Source organism: Lottia gigantea (assembly GCF_000327385.1).
Source record: "Lottia gigantea unplaced genomic scaffold LOTGIsca_35, whole genome shotgun sequence".
Lineage (NCBI taxonomy): Eukaryota > Metazoa > Mollusca > Gastropoda > Lottiidae > Lottia > Lottia gigantea.
Genome location: NW_008709190.1, coordinates 312,134 through 333,180, shown reverse-complemented (window position 1 = coordinate 333,180; position 21,047 = coordinate 312,134). Strand labels below are relative to the sequence as shown.

The 21,047-nt window shown below is 33.0% G+C and overlaps 2 protein-coding genes across 2 annotated transcripts; one reads left to right on the top strand and one right to left on the bottom strand.

Moving 5' to 3' along the window:
• The first annotated feature begins 690 nt into the window (after positions 1–690).
• Positions 691–3,298, top strand: LOTGIDRAFT_233104 (hypothetical protein). The gene is made up of 4 exons (XM_009058642.1): positions 691–824; positions 1,431–1,529; positions 1,722–1,809; positions 2,379–3,298. The coding sequence occupies exons 1-4, from the start codon at positions 699–701 to the stop codon at positions 2,519–2,521; spliced, it is 456 nt and encodes a 151-aa protein (XP_009056890.1). The 5' UTR covers positions 691–698; the 3' UTR covers positions 2,522–3,298.
• Positions 3,299–4,330: 1,032 nt separating this feature from the next.
• LOTGIDRAFT_206598 (hypothetical protein) lies at positions 4,331–19,761 on the bottom strand. Its single transcript, XM_009058641.1, has 13 exons — positions 19,355–19,761; positions 19,032–19,151; positions 16,174–16,374; positions 15,248–15,402; positions 13,372–13,540; positions 11,455–11,560; positions 10,892–10,981; positions 10,083–10,207; positions 9,446–9,636; positions 9,210–9,299; positions 8,488–8,636; positions 5,633–5,736; positions 4,331–4,973 (listed from the first exon to the last, which is right to left on the bottom strand). Exons 3-13 carry the CDS (start codon positions 16,319–16,321, stop codon positions 4,921–4,923), a joined length of 1,380 nt encoding a protein of 459 aa, XP_009056889.1. The 5' UTR covers positions 16,322–16,374; positions 19,032–19,151; positions 19,355–19,761; the 3' UTR covers positions 4,331–4,920.
• Positions 19,762–21,047: the final 1,286 nt, after the last annotated feature.

Genomic DNA, 21,047 nt, shown 5'->3' with positions numbered 1-21,047 from the left:
CGTTTTCACTGGTCGTTTCATGTTTTAAGGGCCGTTTCATGTTTTTTGGCCGATGAATTTATTTAAGGCGATTTAATTTGTACCACGCGCTGATAATCGGCCATTAAAGCGAGCTGATAAGATTTGCTTCATAACCCCTCATGTAGCCTGATAATGCATTAAATACTGCAACTTAACACCGTACACCATTGCCCTCGAATATTGTATTTTCCCCGTCCGCGCGAACCATCGTGTTGGCTACGGACCTGGATCTATTGAAAGTTATAGACTCCGAAACTCTGGGTTGCAACATGGTTAAGTTTCTGCTTTAATATATTTTCAAACACAATTAGTCCAAAACATCTGCACCAATTCCAACTTCTTATGGTTATTTTGACAGTTGTCAGCTCTGTCCAGAGGTTGGAATAGAGACAGATGCTAACAGTAGTCAGTATACTCAAGAACTGAAATACAAGTTGTACCAGTTGAAGAATGAACAGTTGTAGAGACTGTGGCTTAGTTGATAGAATAAAGTGTAAGCCTATTAGGCCAATTGATATAATCTTTGACATATTTGGCAACACTTTAATTTAATTAAGGTAAACTCACAGGTTTGTTGGTTGGTATGACAGATTAACAAAGTATTATCACGTGATACATACAGGATGGTATAAAGTCATGTGACTTCGCATAGAAACTATAGTAAACATCATTTCAAGATGGCGTCTTCTGCAGGTTCCCCGAAGTTGGAAGATTTTCGCGATGACAGGGTTCCCAGAGCTCTTTATTGGACAATGGAACAGGTAGCAGAATGGATAGAAGGCTTGGGATTTCCGGAATATAAGGTATTGTTGCTTAGGCCTATATGGTTTTAATTAGGCTTATATTTAAATTTTTATTGTATAAACAAAGTAAAAATTTTGAAATTTTTTAATTATATGCTTCATAAAAGAAAAATCAATGATGTAAACTATGGTAGTCCTATAGCACGGGTAGTGTTAGTTGTTAAAAATATTCATACATGCACATTTCAATAAAGCTAGTTTCAAATTTATAAATTGAATATCAAAACCAAAATAGAACTGAGAGTTAGTTGATTGTCTCCAGATGAATATTAATATTATTATATTCCCTGTCATTGATGTAGGTAAGAGGGGCTGACATGGACATAGTTGTTCGGATGGGACAATAAACTGAGGCGTGGTGTGGTTCAGGCTGTGGACATCAAAAATTGCCACAAAAGCACGCTGCTCTAAACTTTTCAGTCAGGCATGGGTAAAGTAAAGGTGATGAGGGATGAAAGCGAACACTGGGCCAGCAGACCCTGGACCAGCAGAACCTGGAATGCATTTGCATTTTCCAATGTTTTCTTACCTGAAGAGTGCTTTGTATCCACATCATATATTTAGGAGATTACCCATGCTTTGAATAGATTTCTTGTATACTTTTAGTCCTGTATTACCAGTAATTGTATTGATGGTAGAAAATTAATTCTATTAGATGCTTGTAAATTACCTGATATTGGTATAACAGATTATAAACATATAGAGGTTCAGTAACAATGCTTTCTATCTTTTTTTTTATATATCTTTTCAATTCAATTATGAGAAAAATAAAAATAATTCAGTTGAGAATTCTGTTGCTAAGCATTGGTTAAAAGCTAGAGAGATCAAGTATTTAAGATATTTTGTAACAAAAATGATCATTTAACAAATCAATTAAACAATTTCTTTTCATTTTAGAAAATTAGAACATGTTTGAGGGAATTATTGGAATTAGATGAACCTGATTGGAATAGAAGTATATCATTACCACCTAAATCTGATATAGGTAACAATATTTTAGCTTTGGATTTATAAGTTCACAGTTCTTGAAAAGCTGTAGCAAAGCAGCATGTTTTTCAGAATGCTAAAGATTAACTTTTAATTTCATTTAAATTATTATGTAATCTCTCCAGTTAGTGTATAAAAATGCTGCTCTTATAACTTTTGACCTTAATCTAATTTAACTGAGTCAATTTGGAACATCGAATAAAAAAAGTTGGTTTCATCAACGTTTAGTTTTGGTAGACTTGATAAACTTATATAGTCTAATGCTCCTGGGTAGACACCTTTCGTTCACATCACATAATCCCAGCTTTGGTGAGGGAAGAAATGTGATTTGCTGATGGTGTCATCAAATATTTTTTTCTTTCAGGGCATACCCGTTCACATTATCTTCATGAGAATCCCACTTTATTTTGGGATAGAAATTGAAACTTGTAATCATTACTACTTGTACTTACACTACCTAACAATACAGTGAACTTCTTTTATTTATATTTTGAATTGGTCTTTAAAGTCAAAAATATATTTGCATGAATATGATTTATGATGAATATCTCTTTTTTTATTTTACAGGAATGTATTTAGAGAAGAAAAGTCAAAGAGGAAAAATTATTGACAATATGAGTTTCCAAAAATACCTACTGACTGTTCAAAAGCTAGATCCAAAATGGCAGCCACCATTATCTAATCAGTGCTTGATAATGCCAAGGTCATAGGCTTAACATAATGACAAGAAACTTTTATTTCCAATTTTACAATGTGGAGAACATCAGCAAATGAGATAATTTTTAATGCCTCACCTAGTTGATTTTAATGTCTTCTTACCAGATTCACTTTGAGCCAGTTTGACAAATCGGTTGGTGGATTTGCATCAAGTCGAGTATACCAATCAAATATAGTGATAATAAGAAAAGTGTAGAATTTAACAATATAACATCTTCTGCTCTCTTTACAGACAACAAGTTTTATCAGTTTCATATTTGGTTTGATCTTTCATCATTATACTATTATCAATGATTACAATTATTGCTGATGCCTATTGGTTAACCAGTTTTAATGATCAGATATTATTTCACTAATTTAGGGTGTTGTACTGGTATCTGGTGCTTTGGATGTTTTTTTTCAGGTATTTTTCAATGTTTACCATAGGTAAACCCTACTGTAAATAATAAAGAAGTATCTCACAAGCTTTAAAATGTTATTGCCCTTATTCTTTCAAATTTTGGCACTTTGACATCACAATTCAATTCAGCACAGACAAAGTGTAATTGTTTGTTGTCAGCAGAGGTCAAATTTCATCGAAAATCAAAGAACCAAAAGTTATGCAGCCCTTCTTTCATTATTCAGCTTTATAACATTAGTAGGCTTAAAATTGATACTTAACATTCAAGGAATAATGATAAATAATTAGAATGAGTTAATGCCCTTTTTTTTTAACCTTGAAACAAAGCATCTTTTTTGATATAAATTTGTGAATAAATTTTAATATTTCATGCTTGTGATGTTCAATGTTTTGTTGATGATGCATATGTTTCTAACCAAGTTTTTGTTTTGTGGTACTGTGTGAGAGACAATGTGAGAGACAATATCTGGCAATGTCTTGATGAACTCAATAATGGTCCATTTTTTATAGATACCGCACTTTGTGCGAAAGTTGGTGAAAATTCAAGTTATCATAAGATATTGATATATAAATGAGTTGCAAGATTAAATATTTCCCTCAAGGCTCGGGAAATATTAAATCTGGCAACTCATTCATGAATATCATAATTTATATGAATTGTCCAAGTCACAGCCAAAATTCTGTGTTAACTAACTTTGGATATACTAATTGTTACGTGTATAACAAGGTTTTAGATCTCCGTGTGGCAAGTTACATTACAACACTTTAAAGGACTAAGGCAGTGTTCTTGGTGCAGTTCAACGTTCCTCCTCCAAAATTAAGACGGCTTAGTGATAAAAGGGTTCAAGTACCAGGGATTACATACTTGGACGGATCACAGTTTTGCCCAGAGAATTCAAAGAGGAACTTATGACACATATTTAAAGATGGAGAAGCTCATTGATGGCAACCAGCATATGATTTAACTCTGAATCAAATGTCCTTCATCCAACAAAACTGGTGGATATAGATTGTATTCATGACCGGTAAGTTCATCTGAACACAAGAGTCAAAAGGTTTCGGAAGTGTTGACGCATACCATGCTACCATCGGTGAACCTGATCCCATCTGATAACGCTATAAAGTCAAATAGGTTAAGTTTTTAAAAAAATTTAAAGATCGAAGGCAGTTCACAATTTGTCTAGATTGAGTTTGAATATCATGAACATCAATACACTTTTTCCGGAAAATCAAACCTCAATGTGTATGAAAGCGGACTTTATTGAGAGTATTTTTCAAATTAGGAATCGAAAGCTCTTTTCCAGCAGATGGAGAGACGCCAGCCATGTTTTAAGCCAAGATGTTGCAAGTTTCAAATTTCCATGAACATAAAAAATATAAAAAAAAAAAAAAGTTCAAAGGAGCGTTTTCAACCATTTTATTTATGTATATCAGATATAAAATAGTTCTAGCATAGAGCCACGCCAGTCTGGACAGTTCTAACTCCATTTTACAACTAAGCAATGTATTTTATAGTTAAGTTCGAATTCCACTCGCTCCTAGCATTCAAAAGCTTGGTAACAGAAAACTTGATCCAGGTCACTATCACAGTTTTTATGATAACTTGTCTAATAAAAAGTTGGAATTGAATGTTCACACATAGTAAAATGGCTTTATTATTTCGATTTTATATTCCATCTATCGGGTCTGCCCTCCACCATTTCAATCAATTCTTCGATCATTTCATTTGTCCCCATTTTTTTAGCTTTGAAAGTCATCCTTTTAAACATAACTTATCCCACCATTTTTACCATGTGCTTTAATCTCTATTGATTAATTCCTATCGAAGTCCATACAAGTTTTTAGAACGATACGATGTCAAAGTCCTTCAAAGATTTCTTTGACCACTGTCACTGTCAAAGAATCCTTCAAAAACTTTGATGTGACATCTGTGCCTAAACAAGCATATCATGGATGAAAAAAATATCAAATGTTTAAGTTCAGGGCAACCTCTCAAATTTCCATCATTTTGTCAACATCTATTATAGCTTCATTGGTAAATTTACCTGAAAAATAAACAAATGTTTTAACATAATCTTCATGTGAATAATTTCTTGGACAGGTTTTACAGTAAAAACCTAAAAAAAAAAAAACTCAGATAGTTTTACTATTTCTACTATAGGCTTCATCGCGTCTAACCATCCAATATAAATGTTGCCTATATTATTCTCTTACATCACTGATTGATGACTTGCTTCACAGATAGTGTTAAAGATGAGTTTCCTTATTTTTTAGTGTCAAATTACACAACTATATTGATTAATTGGTGTTTCTATTGAATTATTGTATTCTTAATCATATCATTATGGTCTAATTGCATATAATTAAAGTTTTAACCAATCATAAATGTCCTTGTATGAGCAGTCAAACAAAACAAAAGACAGTTTCTATTCATATAAGTATTAGCATTTTCATTTCACTAAATGGAATAGGGGAACCCATCTTTAATATAGCAACCAAGACATAATACTTTTTAAGTCATAGTTATTTTAACATTTATCTATTCTAAATGTTTTGGGTTTGGGTTTTTTGGCATAGGAACCAGAAGGGGAATAAATGGTCTATTTCACAGTTTGTTACAACTGAAATCACCATTAATCATGTTTTATTTGGAATTTTCACATTGTAATGTGAGCTTATATGAAAAGAAAAAATCTGATCTTACCCATAGCTATAATGGTTTGAGTGTGTCCAACAATACAATCTTTCAACTCACACTTCTCTGATAGAGAAGCTTTAGAACAAATGATACTCCCTTGAATATTACAACTTAAATACAAATAATACATTTATTAGTATATAAAATAGGAAATATTAAACAATCGCAGTAAAATACAGTCATCAAGTGATTCTAAGAAATATCTATGTTAATAGATTGATTTTGCAGACTAAAAACTTAACTATGGAAATTGACAAAAATATGTCTTTAAATCAATTTAAAGCAGACTTTACAGCCATGTTTGATTTGATTTTAATTGAGATTAATAAAGATAGTTTACCACAGCCATATACGCCCACCATGGCATGCGGATGTTAAGGGCAAGAGCAATAACTCTGCTTCTAACGGTCAAAAATAGCTCAAATTTGAACTTGATCTTCGTTTTATGATCATTTCTACACATAACGAATTTCATTTGATTCCATCAAAAAATCTAGTTTTTAGAGCGTTTACAAGCAAATGTTGACTGACAGACAGACCGACCAATGGACCTTCATTTCATAAATATGTATGCACATACCGAATTTCATTTGATTCCTTCAATCACTCTAGTTTTTAGAGTGTTTACAAGCAATTGATGTTGATAGAAGCACTTACTGTATAGAGGTTACAGGGCGATAACTCCTCAAAACTGACGTAAGAGGCCTAAATCTTGAAAAAGCCTTAAATTTAATCAGAAGCAAAGTAAACTTTCTCAAACCTTTCGATTTAGGTCCAATAACATCCATTTTAAGTTTCATCAAAATCAGTTGAAAACTAAGAGAGTAATAGCATATTCAAGATTTTGGGCCAAGGGCAATAATTCTGCTTCTAATGGTCGAAAATAGCTCAAATTCGAACATAATCTTCGTTTTATGAATATGTATACACATACCAAATTTCATTTGATTCAATCAAAAACTCTAGTTTTTAGAGCGTTTACAAGCAAATGTTGACGGACGGAACAACGAACGGACAGTGGTGCCGACAATATACGTCCACATAGAGAGATGTGGGCGTATAAAAAGGATCATCTCAAAGGCACCAACTTGTAAGATGTACAAAACTTATCAAATTAGGTGGAGGGATCAGATAATGTTCCAGGTTATTCTATTCTATGTGGACAAGTTTAAATTCTTGTCATATTTGTGTTGTCTTAGTGATTTGGTTGTTGTCTCTGTAGGCCGTTTGAAAATAAGGCCTCATTGATAGCTGATATGATGTAGCTGTTTTGGTTCACTCTAAATAGCCCTTGATTCCAAAAACTACTTTTGGTAAAAGTATAAGTAATTGTAGCAATGGTGGAATAAGAACAGTTGGATCACATTATCATATAAGTGATGTCATTAGACATAAATAGTATGTATTATAACAGTATTATTGACAGTTTCAAACTTGACTGAGACTCATTAAGTTGCACTTTGGTTCATCAAGCCTTTAATGCATCTTTATTCCTCAAACCAAATTTGTGGTTGATGTTCAAGGCAATGTATATGTCCATATGTGTATACATAACAATAGCTAAAAAGCTCAGGAGCTTCAATCTTGATCTTTAACTGTAGCAGAATTAATAACACATTTGTAAACAAACAAGATTTAGATGAGTTGTTGTGTACAATCTCTTGATTTACATAAACAATCAAAACTAGAACCGTGACAACAGTACCGAAGCAGTGCGCATCCAACCTGATACAATTGTGAAACGTTGCATTTTAAAGTCACAATGGGATTTCTTACCGAAAAGAAAAGCAAGTAAACATTCATTAGTCAAAACATCGTTTAAACCGTTTAACGTTCGGTAGTGTTAACACTCGGTAGTAAAAAAGCGATTTTTATAATCGCTGTAAAACTGATAATAAACAATGCACAATACAAATGAAGATATATTTAAATAGATTTGGTAGAAGACAATAACTTTTGTTCTGGTCAAAAGGTCAAAAAAGGTCAAATAAAAGTAATATGAGCCTTTGAAGTTTTGAAAATTGCTGTCTGCAAAACCTGAAGTCGGACATCAAAGATCAAAGTAAAAATAGTCATCCAAGGTCAATGACCTTTGACCATGCAAAGGTCAAGGTCATTTATGTGAAAGTTCAAAATGAAAATTTTTAAAATTGTTAAACCTATTCCCTTTTTTAAGTAAAGAAGGCAAACAACTGTAATCTTATCACAAATTGTCCTAAGTAGTGAACTATTTTCATGCCAGATTTCTAGGGTGACAAATGCAAACTTTGCGAGTTATGACAGTTGCAAATATTTCAGGTAAAGGTAAATGCACACCTGATGTGCCACGCCTACTTCTAAAATTTTAATTTGTCTGTGATGTGGTGTACATTATTAAATAATGTTCAAAATTTCAAGTGTTTACAATCATTAGCTCATGAGATATTCGTAGTTAAACGTTTTTTAAGGCAATGGTTACTGTCCGTGGATTATAGACACTGTGAATTTACGCACAGTTACTATAGAAGTCAGTGCAAAATTTAAAATTTTTAAAAAGCGCAATTTTGATCAAAATATCAAGTGTAATATATCAACAAAAAGGAGAGATTATGAACTCTAAGAATATATAAGAAAATTTGTTGTATGTTAATTAGGTCACGTGACAGAGCTCTTCAAAGTTAAATATTTTCAAATGGCTGTTGAACCAGAAGTTAACGATGCACAACAAAAGTGAAGATATTATCAGATATATCTTTTTAAACACCCTAGATAAAACCTGTGGTATGTGTAGTTTTGGTTGGGGAGCGTGACCAGAAGTAGACTAAAAAAAAAATAGTCAATTGCAAAACAAAGTTCGAAGAACGCACTGCAATAAAGTTTACCTTTCATCAATCCTAGCATTGTCCATAATTAAAGATCCTGTTAACTTAACTTTATCACCAATAACACAATTTTTACCAATAATACTTCTTTTAATAGACACTTTTTCACCTATCTGTACATCTTCACCTACTATACAGTCACTTCCAATCTAAAATTAAAATGATTAACAGATTATAGTAGAGCAACAAGCTGGGTAATAACACTTAGATACAGGAAATCTTATACCAGAGTTGTTTTAATATGAAAATTATGAGAAAGAAAAAGAGGGGAGTGGAGATGTAAGAAGAATATGAGGTGAAGAGTGAAAGAACAATTTAAAGAAGTGAAAAATGTCAAATGTCAATCAGAAGAGTATTTGTTTCTAGATTCCACCAACTTTAACAGAGATTTGATAACAGAAACCAATAAACTTGATATTAAGGTGTATTTGATATATGATACCTTGTACAAGAACTTATTTCAACAAATAGAGTAGGGAATAAAGGTCTAAAAGTTTTTTCGTGTTCTCTGAAGAATACCAATCAATTTCGACTTGGCTTCCCTTCTCGAAAATGTCAGATGTTTACTGTTTGTTATACTTTCAACCTAAAATAGTCAAGAAGGTTGAAAGCTCATCCAATATCATCAAAGGGTCGCACAGTTTTCAATAGGGTCAGAACCATAAATTAATTTTGGCAGCACCTAATGCTTCAGATCAAATAATATTTTCAAGGTAACATACCTGTGACTTTTCTTTAATTATGGCTGAAGGATGAACTGACTTGATACTTGTATTTTTATTGGATGACAAAGTTGATAATATCTTGGGAATCTGTTAAAATGAATATAAAATATTAGAATACATCAAAATAATTCACTGAATGTTTATCACACAACTTTATTGAAACCTTATCATTGCAAAACAATGCCATAAATAAATGAACAATCCAAAAAAAGAGTACACATACAATAACAAACCTGTCTGTTAGCTTCAATATATGTTCCTAAAGTATTTGCTCTAATACAAAAACCATCATCTTGTATATGAGCATAGCATCTTACACTTTCCCCATGAAAACAATCAGCCATATCTCCTTCATGATCTGTCCATGTTGTTAATTCTAATATTTTACTATTATTACTATCTTCAGATGTAAAATCATGGATATCTAGAAACAAAGTCATGATAGTGTAATCGACATAATCTGAGTTATTTACACAATATACAACCATTTTCCAAAAATCTAGTTAACACTTTGGAAACTAAAGTTTTCATTTAGTTTAGTTGATTATATTTTGTTGACAACGCTTCAATGGAAACAGTTTCAGGCATTGTCCGGAACTTAATTTACACAAGTCAAAATCAACTTGAAATGGGGTAGAAGCTTACATTACATGTACTGGTGAGATTTAAATCATAATACACAATATTAGGGAGATTAATAACCAATGGTATCAATAAAAGTAGGAAACATTAAATCATTAGGATTATTCAGGCCAATAATCACAAAATACAAAACGACATAAGTTTATTATTTGATAAAACTACATAAAAGACATAATTTCCATTCGTCAATTTCCATAACAATTAAATATAAAAATATCAATAATCTACCTGGTTTAGTGTCAGTTTGTGTTAAAGAAACATTACCAGGTAAATCAGTATCTGGAAGCTTTGGTCTTCGGAACTGTCTCCTTACTAAATAAGGTATCAATTCCCCTTTTATTGTACATATTTTTCTGAAATGCAAAAGTTGCCTTTTAAGATGCATTCTTTAAAATATGTAATAGACATTATTAGACATTGTTACTTTTGCTGACAAATTATGCAACCAATAGAAAAAAGATATTAAGGGCAGAACCTTCATATATACAGTTCCCTAGGGTTATTATCTATCATATGTGTTCCAATATATCAGGTTCCAACCATGTTTTTATTTGTTGTGAAAATTGGCTAAAAAATTTTGCTATGTAATATGGAAACCACTTGAAACTTAGTTATAGGCAATTACGCAACCATCAAATTTAGGCTAAGTGAAGCCAAACACACAAAACAGTCTGTCATGTGTGTTAGCAAAAAAACGTTTTTTTGGTATATGGTGTATAAAAATTGGTGTTCCAAGTTAAATGTTGGAGGATGTTCAAAAATATTGATTTTCCAAACTGCATTATGTGTTTATCTAGTGAGGGTGATTGTTGACATTATGGTGTTTAGTTTCACCCTAATTACCAGAAGTGACTATGAATGCTTGAGCATCATAGGAAGTAAATAAGTATCTAGGGACGCTAAGACTTCACTTGAAGATGATTTAGGACATTGGGAAGTTGTGTTGAATTAATGATGTTAGTTTTAGTGGAAGAACAACAGACGCCTGACTGAAATTTGTCCTCTGACACCCAAGTTTAGAAAATACTGAGACTCACTGATTTTGAGCTAAGAAATCTATAACCCATTTTTTAAACAGATATAAATGGCAATCTGTTAATTTTGAACGTATATTAATGAATGGATGTCTGAAATATATAAATTACAAAATTAAATATACATATGTTGTATGATTTAAACATAGCCACAATTCATAATTCTGGAAGGACAGGGGTGACAGCAAGATATGTCCTTATGACCATGTGGGTGTATTAAACTAAGCACTGTAAGTAGTCCAAGGCATTAGGACTGTTCAATTATTTTTTTGTCAACTGGACATTTTTCAACAACCTGAGAAATCTGATCTCAATTTCCCTTTGCCATGAGAAAAGGTCTTTATATTATATGGGTATTGTCATGATGTTTGGCAAAAGAGAGGTCAACTGTGTCATTTAACCAACAGTTTACTTTATCACTCATTCTAGTTACTCTGCCAGGCCATCAAAGTATGTTTAAAAGTTTGAAAAAACATTAGGTCCAATGTGCAGGTTTTATATTTCATTAGGTTACTCATTTTCTTAGCAACACTAGAGGAGATCTATAATAAATTAGATTAGTAAACCTTTTAAGTGTTGATTTCTGAAAAGATATGGTATCTTCTAAATCTGCTTCAGATGTTAAAAATAACACTCTTTTACCATTTTCATCAAAACCAATAAAATCCCTCTCTGCAATAGACATAACATTAACAAGATGTCATAAAAAATAGCACAGAAATCCCACTCTGCTAATTTGCATTCTCACAACACATGCCAGCCAACACATGTTTTGATAATTGATACCTGTTCAAGATAATCCTCTCAATTATTCAATCAACAAAACTTGTTACTAAAGAAAAGAACAGGGGCCTTATTCTCGATGGCTTAACTTAAAACCACTAAAATTGATTTTAGTTAAAATTCGATTTTAGTCGATTTTAACTAAAATTGATTTTAGTGATAGATAGTCCCGACCTGTCAATCAAGTTGTGACGTCGTAATGTATCCAACCAATCAAATCGTCGTCTGTAAAGACACAAGGTCAGTCTGCCGTCACGCCGCCTTTTGTGCCACATCAAAACGAAGCGACGTCGAAGGGATTTTTATGAATTTCTTACATTATTAATGTGCGTCGATGACCTTAAATGCTGACATATCCAAGCACGCTTGTATCTTCTTAATTCACCCTACTACTAAAACTACAAACTGATAACTGATGTTACTGATGGATTCCATTAATTATGAAGCGTGAGGAAACAACGGACCAGCGACTCCGAGACAGCGTGAGTGAGAGAATTGTAGAGTGGAGAATCCCTGATGTCAACAATCACAAATCGGTAATTATTGCTTCAGTAAATTCGTAAAAAAATCATTTGACTCTCAAATCCTTGACTTGCTTTTGTGACATGCAGACGTTAGTATGATTAAGAGTCGCTTTCGATTGTGGAGTCAAGTTCGGCCTCTTCTTGGCTCTTAGTTAATTTTAGTCTACCAAATTTGGTTTGACTTGTCAAGGCTCGTATAGAAGCGTACTGATAGTGATACCGCTTAGACATAATGGCCTTCCGTAGGTTAATTGATAGAAAGTAAGGGACCGTTCATAGGCCTAGAGACTGTTATGTAGATAAAAAACAAAGTTCAAAACAACAAATTGAGTTGCTTAAGTGAACTAGGCCTAGGCTAGACCAAGAAAATTATCATAGACCTAGATCTACATACATGTATGTTATAATATAGCCTACAACACAGAACTTTGAGGCCTAATGTAAGTAAGCCAAAAATATATTTTCTCAATTTAAATTTATTATTATTATCTATCTTTTCAGGGATGCCACCTCAACTTAAAAAGAGTTTCTGTGATCTATCCACAAGTTTAGCCTAGGCCTAGTTAGGCTGCCAATCTCGAATTCGAAATGGTACAAAAGAGGCAACAATTACCAAGTGAAAAATGATTTATGGACTGTTAGTTAGCTACTGTCATGTTATCTATGTATTGTGTTCTTAATAAAAAAATGTATTCACATGGAAAAAAAATAGTTTGTCAAGGCCCACGGCTCCCCATTCCACAAGTTATTTTCTTCACCCCCGCTATACTATTAATAATGAGCACAATAAAGGCCAATTTGTCTTCCCAAAAACTACATCCAAATCGTTTTAATTTGTGATCTTAGGTAATATTTGTAAAATAATCATCACTTGTTTAGCCGCCATTTTGTTTCGATTTTAGTTTAAAACAGGGTAAATGGTGTTTTAGTTTAAAATCGTTTTAAGTTAAAATCACGTTGTAAATAGGCTAAGGGAATACAACTTTAGCCAAAATTTGAACTTACAACTGATTTTAAGAGATTTAAGTTTTTCGAGAATAAGGCCCCAGCTTAAACTTTACAACTTACACACTCAACTTGACAGCAATGCTAATCCACAGTGAATTAACAGAGATCAATTTCCACTTGTAGATTAGATTTTACATACCAAATGGATTTATGGATGAACATACCTACCTACTGTTTTTTTCTTTGATTTTATACCTGGTGCTGGAATATCAATGAACTGATCTGGTAAAGTTGATAATAGCATGGTAGCTGATGAATCATATGCTTGATGTAGATTAGCTATATGATGCAAACTTAAATCTGATATTAAATCACAACTCATTACCAATACATCTGTCTATAATAATAAAGAACAAAAACATCAGAGCCATGTGTTGCACAGAAGCTGAATTTGCCATGTATAAATAGATCTGATGAAAACTATCAATAAGTATTTTAGAATATCTTCAAGCCATGACCTCAAACCTTGCACTGGTCCAGGTTATCCAAGGTCCAATCAAAAGAATATTAAAATTCAAAAGCCTGGTTCTTACTTTAAACCAAAAATGTAACTACATCGCATTTACTGTTCTTGATAAAGTATTTCAACCCACTCAAATATCCAGCCGTTCTCAAAATATTAATTCAAAAAATCAGCAACTCGGGAATAACTGGGTCAGCTATTGACCCTGAATCCTACATGTCACAAGGGACCACTTAGCTAGCATTGTAATTAAAGTGAATGGCAAATCATCACAATGTTAAAAAAAAAAGAAGTTTTAAATGCAAACTTTCGGATTTTGTTGTTGTTATATTTCAACATAACTAGACATTGTAAATATAATTAGATCTAGTATGACAAAAGAGTTGGGGTGGCACGGCACATTGGGGCTAATATTTGTGTTTAATAGTGACCATTCGTCAAATAAGTATGCATCCCTCACTTTATCAAGTTTGGAAAATCGAAAATAAAACTATAACCGAAATTTAATAAAAAGTGAGCAAGCGATGAATCCGTTCAGTTTGAGAAAAAAAAGAGTCTGGGTAATCAATGCTAAAATAGGAAACAATCTCTGTATACAAACAAATTTTGCCAATGATTAATATTCGTTGAAAATTGATTTATAAATTATATGAATTGCTTTTTCGTGGAGTCGCTTAATCTCCTACGAGGCATTATTATTCCGTCTTCAAAATGTCTGCCAATGTCTAGGTCAATTCAAGAGAAAAGGCCAAGGACGCGGGAAACCCGACTTGAGAGTTACTTCCCCTTGTGTTTACACACCGGATTTCCTAGATTGATGATTTGAAAATCGTTTAATGGATGTATTAAGCGTTTTATAATTAATTACTTGATTTTGTAGATATATCGGATTATTGAGGGACACCAACTAAGTCCACTGATGGATATATACTGTTATTGGCCAAATTGAGCAAAATTAAGATGTTCATCCTAAGACATAGCATCCCTTTAACTATCAATCATTCTTTGAGCCAAGTATACTGTTTTTTGGTGAGCATTCAGATGGGCATAAAAGTGTTTGCCAGTTACGTTCAGACGACCATACTAAGCTGGCTTGGTTTTTGGCTTGGTTTTAAGCCACCTCTGAACTAGTCGTGTTCAGACGACTAAAAAAAGTAGTTGCCTAGCAAGATACGCCCACTTTCCTGATATACTAATCTGTGTCAAATCATATCAAAAGTTTAATTTGTGCAAGATATTGTTGATTTAATCAAACAAATTATTTAATAAAATTTTGACATTAACTGTCACCTTTCATACGTTCACTAGCCAACAAATTTGGATGTGTTTTTACTAAGTCAAGGACAATGACACAAATTCTGTTCATTTAAAGATTGTCGAATTCAAATTTGACTAAGATCTCATCGTTATAAATGATCACACAAAATTGCATTTAAACATGAAAACTGTAGTCTGTATTGTGTTCAAACCAATATTACCCAGTATAATTGCATAAAAATGTGAGTCCTATTATTTTGGAATATTTTCTCAATATTTGTGTATGTATGTAAAACTATAGCAGACTACTTAGCATAAAGTTACCTTGATTTTATCTCTTATATATCGTAAAGATTCTGCTGTGCCCCAGTCTTCATTATCTGGTATAGGAACTACATCTAGCTTAATCTTAATATTACAATTACTTAAAGATCGGTGTATTTCATTAACTGATGATTCTAAAGCTATTATAATCACATCTGAAATAGTAATCATTAAATTTGGAAGAAGTCTTGCTTGTTTTAAGATAGTTATGCTTCTTGGTTTCAACAATTTGCTTCTTTGTTTTGTTCCATTTTTTTTCTGTCCTCAATCTCCAGATGGAATTTCACTGAAATCTGAAAGAACTATCCAATATGTGGTTTGATTGGACATGCTTATTGTTTCCAACATCTGGTTTGATTGGACATGCTTATTGTTTCCAATATGTGGTTTGATTTGATATGCTTATTGTTTCCAATATGTGGTTCGATTGCACAAGCTTATTGTTTCCAATAGTGGATTGTGCCCATGACTTAGCCAAAATACATCAAAAGTGAAATGAAATGAATGGAGTTTTACGTTCTACTTTTTTGCACCATGTAGGCTAATGAAGATGGGCAACGCCATAGGTCAGAAATTCAAAACATACATCAAAATGGTAATGTTAACAGAATTGACAATGTTTTGAATATAAAACATCAGTTTTATCGTAATTAATTAATTAAGTGTAAGTGCTTCGTCATTGTGTAACCCCTCATTTGCATTAGCCTCGTCTTGAGTTTCAACTCTGAGAGACTATCGGAGACAATTATCAAACTTGTTTGATATAAGAAATCCTGTCGGGTATGTGATAATCTTGTCTTGGAACCTTCAACGTTCATATCCCAACTACGTCCAACTTCTAAATCTAAACTAAAGAATTATTTATTTATTTATTATTAATTTAAGGGATAATTAATTTAACACAGGTAAACAAAGCATGAATTTACCTTCAAAACCAGCTCTTTCCAAACTATTTAAAGAGTACCATATCATTGGTCTATTACCGATAGGAAGGACCGCCTTATAACATTTAGATGTTAAATCTGTCATACGAGATCCTTTGCCCCCAGCCATTACTACTGCTTGAAACTCCATGTTAACTTCTTTCTGCTTAATATATATACCAATCAATTTAGGCTTATGTAATCCTTAAAAAATAAAGAAAAGATCACATGTCTAGGCACTAAAAAATCCAAATCCTTAACAAATCCAAACGTCTGATTACATTTGTCTACAAACTCAAACCAATGGATGGTTCAGTGCTGGCAAAGTGCCAAAATGGGTGATTTTCCTCTTCTCCTTTGTTTCCTGACCCAATACCAAGAGTTTTACCTTTTACACTGGCTGTTTTGTAGAATCATCATACTGACTCATGTAAGCACGGTTTGAGTTTCATTTGAGTTTGAGTTGTGCTTATGGACAAAGCGAAGCTTTAGAGTGAAGACACAGAGATCCATATGCACCACCAGGTGTGAATTTGAAACTCTCGGGGAGAAATTTGGAATGAGGTGGAATTGGGGGGAAATTTTTGTCACTAGGGGGAACATTTAGCAACACTTCAATAATGAATTCACTGATGTTTTCCAACTGGAACAAAGCACCAGTTTAAATGTGGCTTGACAAAGAATCGGAAAACTATTCAAATTTGAGTGCACAAGCACACAGAAAAAGAGACGGACTAAAATTAACCAAACTTGTTCCAGATATTAAGATAGTTCATCAGGAACATCATGCACGATGTTCTTAATGAAGGGCCTTGACACTTTGTACATTATGTAAATCAGAGGTCTTTGTTGTTTAAATATAAGAGCCGCGATGGCTCAGTGAAGTAGAGCCTTGCTCACTAACCTGAAGGTCCAGAATTCCATCCTTGCATAGTCAAGATAATATCTATGGATGTTTTAACCCTGTTTCTCACTGTCATTGATGCAGGTAAGAGGGAATGACATGGAAAAACCATCTAATCGTTCAGATTAGACAATAAACCTGGACCCTGTGTGCTAGAGGCTGTGCACATTAAAGATCCCTTGACAGTGGGAAATTGAAAAGATAGCTTGCCAGGCAAGGTAACATCCACCCACTACTGGCTATCAGAAATAATAATAAAATCTTTAGTGGATTAATAATGAATTTTAAAATAATATTAAAGTCATCTATAAGTCAAGGCAAAAACCTGAAACATTTCATCAAAATATTATCAAATTCATAATGAACAATGTCTCATCGCTGTACACACAGTAATCCGATTATTACCAATTTCGAACTTGATATCTCATCAATATATACATGCATACTAAGTTCATCGGATAAAAACTGAAGTCTCTATCATGTCTACAAGCCAAATTTGATGCGTTTTTACTAAGTCACGGACCAGGGCGACGGACATGGGCGACGGCAATATACGTAGTATAAAAAGGCAAATGCCTTTAGATTTTTTCAATAGACATGGAATCTGCTAGTTTGTCACATGACATTGTTATAGTGTTTAAATATACAGCTAGGGATATCTAAAGGGAATCTGGTCAATAAAATATTGTAGAATTTGGTAAAGACTTGAATAAAAGAAATTGCTTGAAACTACTACATTCATTCTTCAGGTTGACATTGAAGGGATATCCCATAATTATCAAAACATAACTTAAGCAAAGTAAATCATATGAATTAATTACCATTTCCGAATTGAAACAGTGGTTACACAAAATTGAGTAGTGTTACTGTACTATATGTATATTATTTATCTCATGTATTTCATCAGACAAGATAGTCTGAAACATCTGCCTCTATTCCAGCCTCTGATAGCTTTTTAAGAGTTTAAACAGTTGTCAGTTGAGAGTTTCTGTATGAATCCTTCACTTTGACCCATATTTCATGAGCAACCAACTCAGCAACGGCGGCAGAATGCATCACCTATTTTCGTGTACAATGTTTGATCTATAAATAAGTTGAGAAAACACGTTGTATGGATACCGGGTGGTATAATTAACTTCTCTTAGTATTAATATTTTATATCAATTCATTATAACTAGTGACAATTCCTTCAAAGAACCATGATTTTAAAAAAAAATAGTGACTGACATAATAAGATACGTGCTAAAAGTCACTGAAACAACATAAGAATATGGTCCACTTTGTGTTCCATAGAAATTTTCTGCCTACACGGAATCCGCTAGTTGATCACATGACGTCATTCGTTGGAATATATTCTATCAGACGACACTTGGAATTCCGATTATCGCTTGGGATTATAAGTGAAATCCGCCATTTTGTATTTGTCAAAGTATACATTATTACACTTTACCTTGCTTGAAACTACTGGATTCAATCTACTAGCTGATATTGTGGAGAAAACCCATGTTTATCAAAACAAACTAATGCGGAGGTCGCGCAAGGTCGCTCATGTAAATTATCAAACATTTCCGAAAATCTACGAATAATAGGTTTCCACGAAATTAGGTTACTTGACTGTATAATGAATTGATATTAAAGATAAATACTAAGAGAAGTTAATTATACCACCTGGTATCCATACCACGTGTTTTTCTAGACTTATTTATAGATCAAACATTGTACACGAAAATAGGTGACGCAATCTGTCACCGTTGCCGAGTTGGTTACTCATGAAATATGGGTCAAAGAGAAGGATTCATAAAGAAAATCGAAACAAATAAATTGTAATTATTTTGTAGAATATCTTAGGAAACATCTAAGAAACAAAAAATAAATTTCGTTTTTTTAACTTCGGTGTCGAATCCTTATATGCATGAAAATAGGTTACACCACTGTTTACCGGTATTTGGAGTCATACCTTCATTAGCCTATCCCCAAAACCATTTAAGTAAAATCTGCAGTTCCATCAAGATAAATCACAGGTAAAACCCCAATAAATCGGTGTCTAGTTTTGCCGATCCATGACAGCTATCAGAGACTGGAATAGAGACAGATGTTTCGGACTACGGAATTTTGATAAATAAACTGGCAAGGCTGACGCAATGTGAGTCTAAATAAAATTAGGGGAAATATCAGAAGATAGTCAATGGGTTATAATGCATTTTATGAAATGCGCTGTTATACTAATTTAAAAAATAAACAAGTGTTCAGTTTAGGATGCTAAAAATTTTATTCACATACCTAAAAATTAAGAACTATAGACGTGATGAGCCATGTATGCTGCCACATTGGAAAACTAAAGTTGGGAGTGTAAATTCAAGTAAACGAAACATTTTCGGTAACATTCACTGGGCTGAAGTTAGAGCGCAGAAAGCCAGCATACAATACGAGGTGTGGACAATTAGACGGGTCAACAAATACCGAATTTTTCATGGGAGAGTATATCAATCATAAGTGAGTAGGTATTTCATAATGAAAAGTAGTATCACTCAGGTGTCTAGAAGAGTAAGCATATCCTGCATGGCACCACACCCGTCATAGCAGCTAACCATACACAACACACACTACAAATACGAACGCGCCAACAGAAGAAATGGCGACATTATGAATTTATAAAAAAAATTAAAATTTCAAGGGATGAAAAAAACATGTATCTCTAATTTCAATAGTTCAAGGGACGTAACTTTATTTAATGGGAGGCAACTGACCACAATAATTGTTATATTATCTGAAAAGTGTATTAGACGCCAGGAATGTGGTAGCATTTAGTGATGAAAAATAGCATCAGGTGATCAGAAGAGTAAGCATACAGTGTTAGATGGTGATGAGAACATAGTCTCAAGAAAACACTGTAAAGATTTATGATTAAAAAAAAAGGTGCAAGTTAAAGGTTAAGATAATTAGAAACGTTAACTAAGGATGTCTCTGTAATGTTAAGTTAACGTATAGAATAATATGGTGGCAACTCGTTAATTATACTGTTGTGATGACAGTTTAAAAATGATTTTTAAGCAAAAACAACTGCGATGATAGCAGAAACAGATATTTTATAGTTTTCAACTAAGCCTATAGCCTAGTTCATGATGGCCCGTAAAATTTCATAAGTGGGGGTTTGAATCATTAGCTAAGTGCCCCAGTAATAGTAGCTTCAAAGTTAATTGCTTCGATCTTGCTAAGAAACCAGAGTAGAAAGAACATGCTCTAGATTATCGAACTTAGTTTAATGAAAGAGGAGAAATTACAGTATTAAATAAGTAAATTTTACTTTCGGTATTATCCATAAGCTGGCGCATGCGGAATGTTGCTGCACATAATAGAAAAATTGACGATTGGAAAATCAAAATCATCACACTTATCACATAATTTTACACTAAGTCTGTGTTTTTTTTGTCATATTCAAGACGCAGATCCAAATAGGATGCGTATTTTTCGTCAGCGGTTGTGTTTTTAATTTTTAATTCATCGTGATTTATGAAATCTAAATATTCACTAAATTTAGGATTATTTAGGTGGAGGACATCATCTATATACCGATAAATGAAATTAAAATGCTTAGCTAGTCGTTTGTTATTTTTTACGAGTGCTTGCATGTATTTTGCCACGCTTGATAAATGTCTTCGCCACGTTGAATCAACGAAAATGGTGTCAATTAAAAAAAACCGGCATCTTAACAACTTTGGTAGTGATTTTTTAATGGAATCACTATGGTTGACAAAAATAGGCCTATATTCAACACACTTCCAGTTTTAGAATGGAAAACACTATAGATAAGATCTTTAAGGCGTGCCTTTAGTTTACTATGTTGAAAAATCAAAGGTTTGTATTGATGAGACTCTTGAAAATGATTTAGACTGTAAATTTTTAGATAATTTTTTTAAGTTCTTTTGAATTTTTCGAGATCCAAATCTGATTGATTCCATTACGGGAGTATATA

Excerpts from the sequence above, each read along its gene's own strand:
- LOTGIDRAFT_233104 (XM_009058642.1), top strand. The coding sequence starts at position 699 with ATGGCGTCTTCTGCAGGTTCCCCGAAGTTGGAAGATTTTCGCGATGAC. Across the intron at positions 825-1,430 it reads TGGGATTTCCGGAATATAAG|TCCTGTATTACCAGTAATTG; the intron begins GTATTGTTGCTT and ends GTATACTTTTAG. Across the intron at positions 1,810-2,378 it reads ACCACCTAAATCTGATATAG|GAATGTATTTAGAGAAGAAA; the intron begins GTAACAATATTT and ends TTTATTTTACAG.
- LOTGIDRAFT_206598 (XM_009058641.1), bottom strand. The coding sequence starts at position 16,321 with ATGGAGTTTCAAGCAGTAGTAATGGCTGGGGGCAAAGGATCTCGTATG. Across the intron at positions 10,982-11,454 it reads CAGAAATCAACACTTAAAAG|ACATCCATTCATTAATATAC; the intron begins GTTTACTAATCT and ends TATATATTTCAG. Across the intron at positions 10,208-10,891 it reads GATTTCTTAGCTCAAAATCA|AAAAATATGTACAATAAAAG; the intron begins GTGAGTCTCAGT and ends TTTGCATTTCAG.